Source organism: Gekko japonicus, unplaced genomic scaffold (assembly GCF_001447785.1).
Source record: "Gekko japonicus isolate JY-2015 unplaced genomic scaffold, Gekko_japonicus_V1.1 scaffold5966, whole genome shotgun sequence".
In the NCBI taxonomy this organism is placed as follows: Eukaryota; Metazoa; Chordata; class Lepidosauria; order Squamata; family Gekkonidae; genus Gekko; species Gekko japonicus.
Genome location: NW_015163804.1, coordinates 11,257 through 13,239, shown reverse-complemented (window position 1 = coordinate 13,239; position 1,983 = coordinate 11,257). Strand labels below are relative to the sequence as shown.

At 40.4% G+C, this 1,983-nt stretch overlaps 1 protein-coding gene across 1 annotated transcript in view; it reads right to left on the bottom strand.

Annotated features, from left to right (window-relative positions):
* SH3PXD2B (SH3 and PX domains 2B) overlaps window positions 1–1,402 on the bottom strand; it is an 11,589-nt gene extending 10,187 nt beyond the window's left edge. The window contains exons 1-2 of the mRNA XM_015407940.1: window positions 1,381–1,402; window positions 1,201–1,213 (exon numbers count right to left, since the gene is read on the bottom strand). Coding sequence (XP_015263426.1) covers window positions 1,201–1,213; window positions 1,381–1,402 — 35 coding nt within the window. The remainder of the gene's footprint in view (window positions 1–1,200; window positions 1,214–1,380) is intronic.
* Window positions 1,403–1,983: the final 581 nt, after the last annotated feature.

Below are 1,983 nucleotides of genomic sequence, written 5' to 3'. Positions count from 1 at the left end.
CTGGCTCTAATGTCAAATTCATCCTAATTTCCCACTCCATTTAATCTCTTGCTCTAATTCATACTAATTTCCCACTCCATTTACTATGAAACAATTCAACATCCAGATTTTGTATGTGAAACTGAATTTGTTTGCATTGCATAATCTGAGTGAAAATCATAATGATTATAGCTCTAGCATTTTAGTATTACCAATATGCTTCCTGAGAAAGAACAATTACATTGGTCTACTATTGTGAGATAGATAATAGATTTTCCTTTAAACTTTGGTATATAGTATGTAGTATTGATGAAATATGTAATACAGAGTACGTATTAATGATGAGACTATTGTAGAAAATGTCTTTTAAAAAATCCAATGAAGGGGATGTCAGGGAGAAGTATTTATTTACTTCTTTGTTTAATATATCCTGTAAGCAGTGTTCCCTCTAAGCTGAGTTAGCGTGAGCTAGCTCACAGTTTTTAAGCCTCCGGCTCATACATTTTCGTCTTAGCTCAGGAAGGATGGCTCCAGAGCAAACTAATTTATGCAGTAGCCAAATTGCTCGCTCACAGCTTTAATGCCAGTAGCTCACAAAGTAGAATTTTTGTTCACAAGACTCCACAGCTTAGAGGGAACATTGCCTGTAAGTAAAATAACCTTTGATAAATATAAATTGTTCCATAACCCCTATATAACTCCTTTCTTTCTTTCTGTACCCCTTTTATGTTACTATTTTGTTTTTAAAATAAAATTATATTATAAAAAATTACATTGGTCTAGTAACTTAGTGCAAATGAAATATGGTTCACCTCTGCAGTATAAAGAAACATATTTTAACAAAGTGCATAAAATAGGCTACAATCCATTTGTGGAAGAAGATTAAAATACTACAGTATCCTGTATATCTGGAACTCCAAATATGATGGGCAGACTAAGCACATGGAGGGAAGAAAGAAGCAGGCCATGGATAAATCTAGTGTACCATGTAATCTTTTTAGATGCATGCTAAATCTAGTGCCATGTAATCTTTTTAGATGCATGCTAAGTTTCAGGTGCTACATAAAATTTCACATAAAAGAGCCAATATATCAATGCATCTTGTTAATTCATAGTGCATGATAAATCATGTGCCCTCTAAAGGAAAAAGTGTTTGTTAATAGCATACAATTGGAGAGGGTGCAAAAGGAGGTAGGCTTATTTAATATGCTTACAGCTCACCTTTCAAAGTGAACTGCACAAGGCAGACAAATTTAAGCCAAGAATTTAGCAAAAGTCTAGGAATTAGACAGACCACTGATCATTAATACCATTAATTTTACCAGAAGAGACAAAATGTCTCTGGCTTAAGGGAAGGCAAAAATCCCCCCCCACCACCACCTTTAGCAGTTTTTGTATTACCTCTCCCCTTGTGGGCCGCCATTCAGCTGCCAACGGCCAGTTCCGGAGGGAGGCCCCCCCCTTTATGCTTGTATTCAGCTCAAGGGAGGTGCTACATTTGGTGGCTGAAAGACTGGCAATCAATTTTATTGGGGCCAATTTACAGGCAAGAGACCCTTGGAGAGACTCTTTGTTACAGAGGGACTGCTGCTCACTAGTGTAGCCTCTGCCTGGCCTTTATTGGGCTTGGGCTCCAGTGTTTAGATGCTGAACTGCAGCCTGGATAAGGTCGGTGGTTCCACAGTCTGAGACCTGAGTGACACGGGACGGAGTGAGCTCCCGTCCCTGGCCCCAGCTCCCGCCAACTTAGCAGTGGAAAACAAGGACGTGCAAGTAGATAAATAAACTGGACTCCATTAGAGACTTCATACATTTAGGGGATGGCTCCTGGAAAAGGTCAATGCAAGGGTAAGGGCAAACAGCCTGTACCTAGGAAGCCCCCAACTAGACCTGCACCGCCGAGTCCCGGTGTAACAGGCCAGAGGGGTAACAGGCCGGAGGGGTTACTCTGGCCTAGGCTAGAGTAACCCCGGGTTAATCTGGCCGGCTGTAACAGGCCAGATT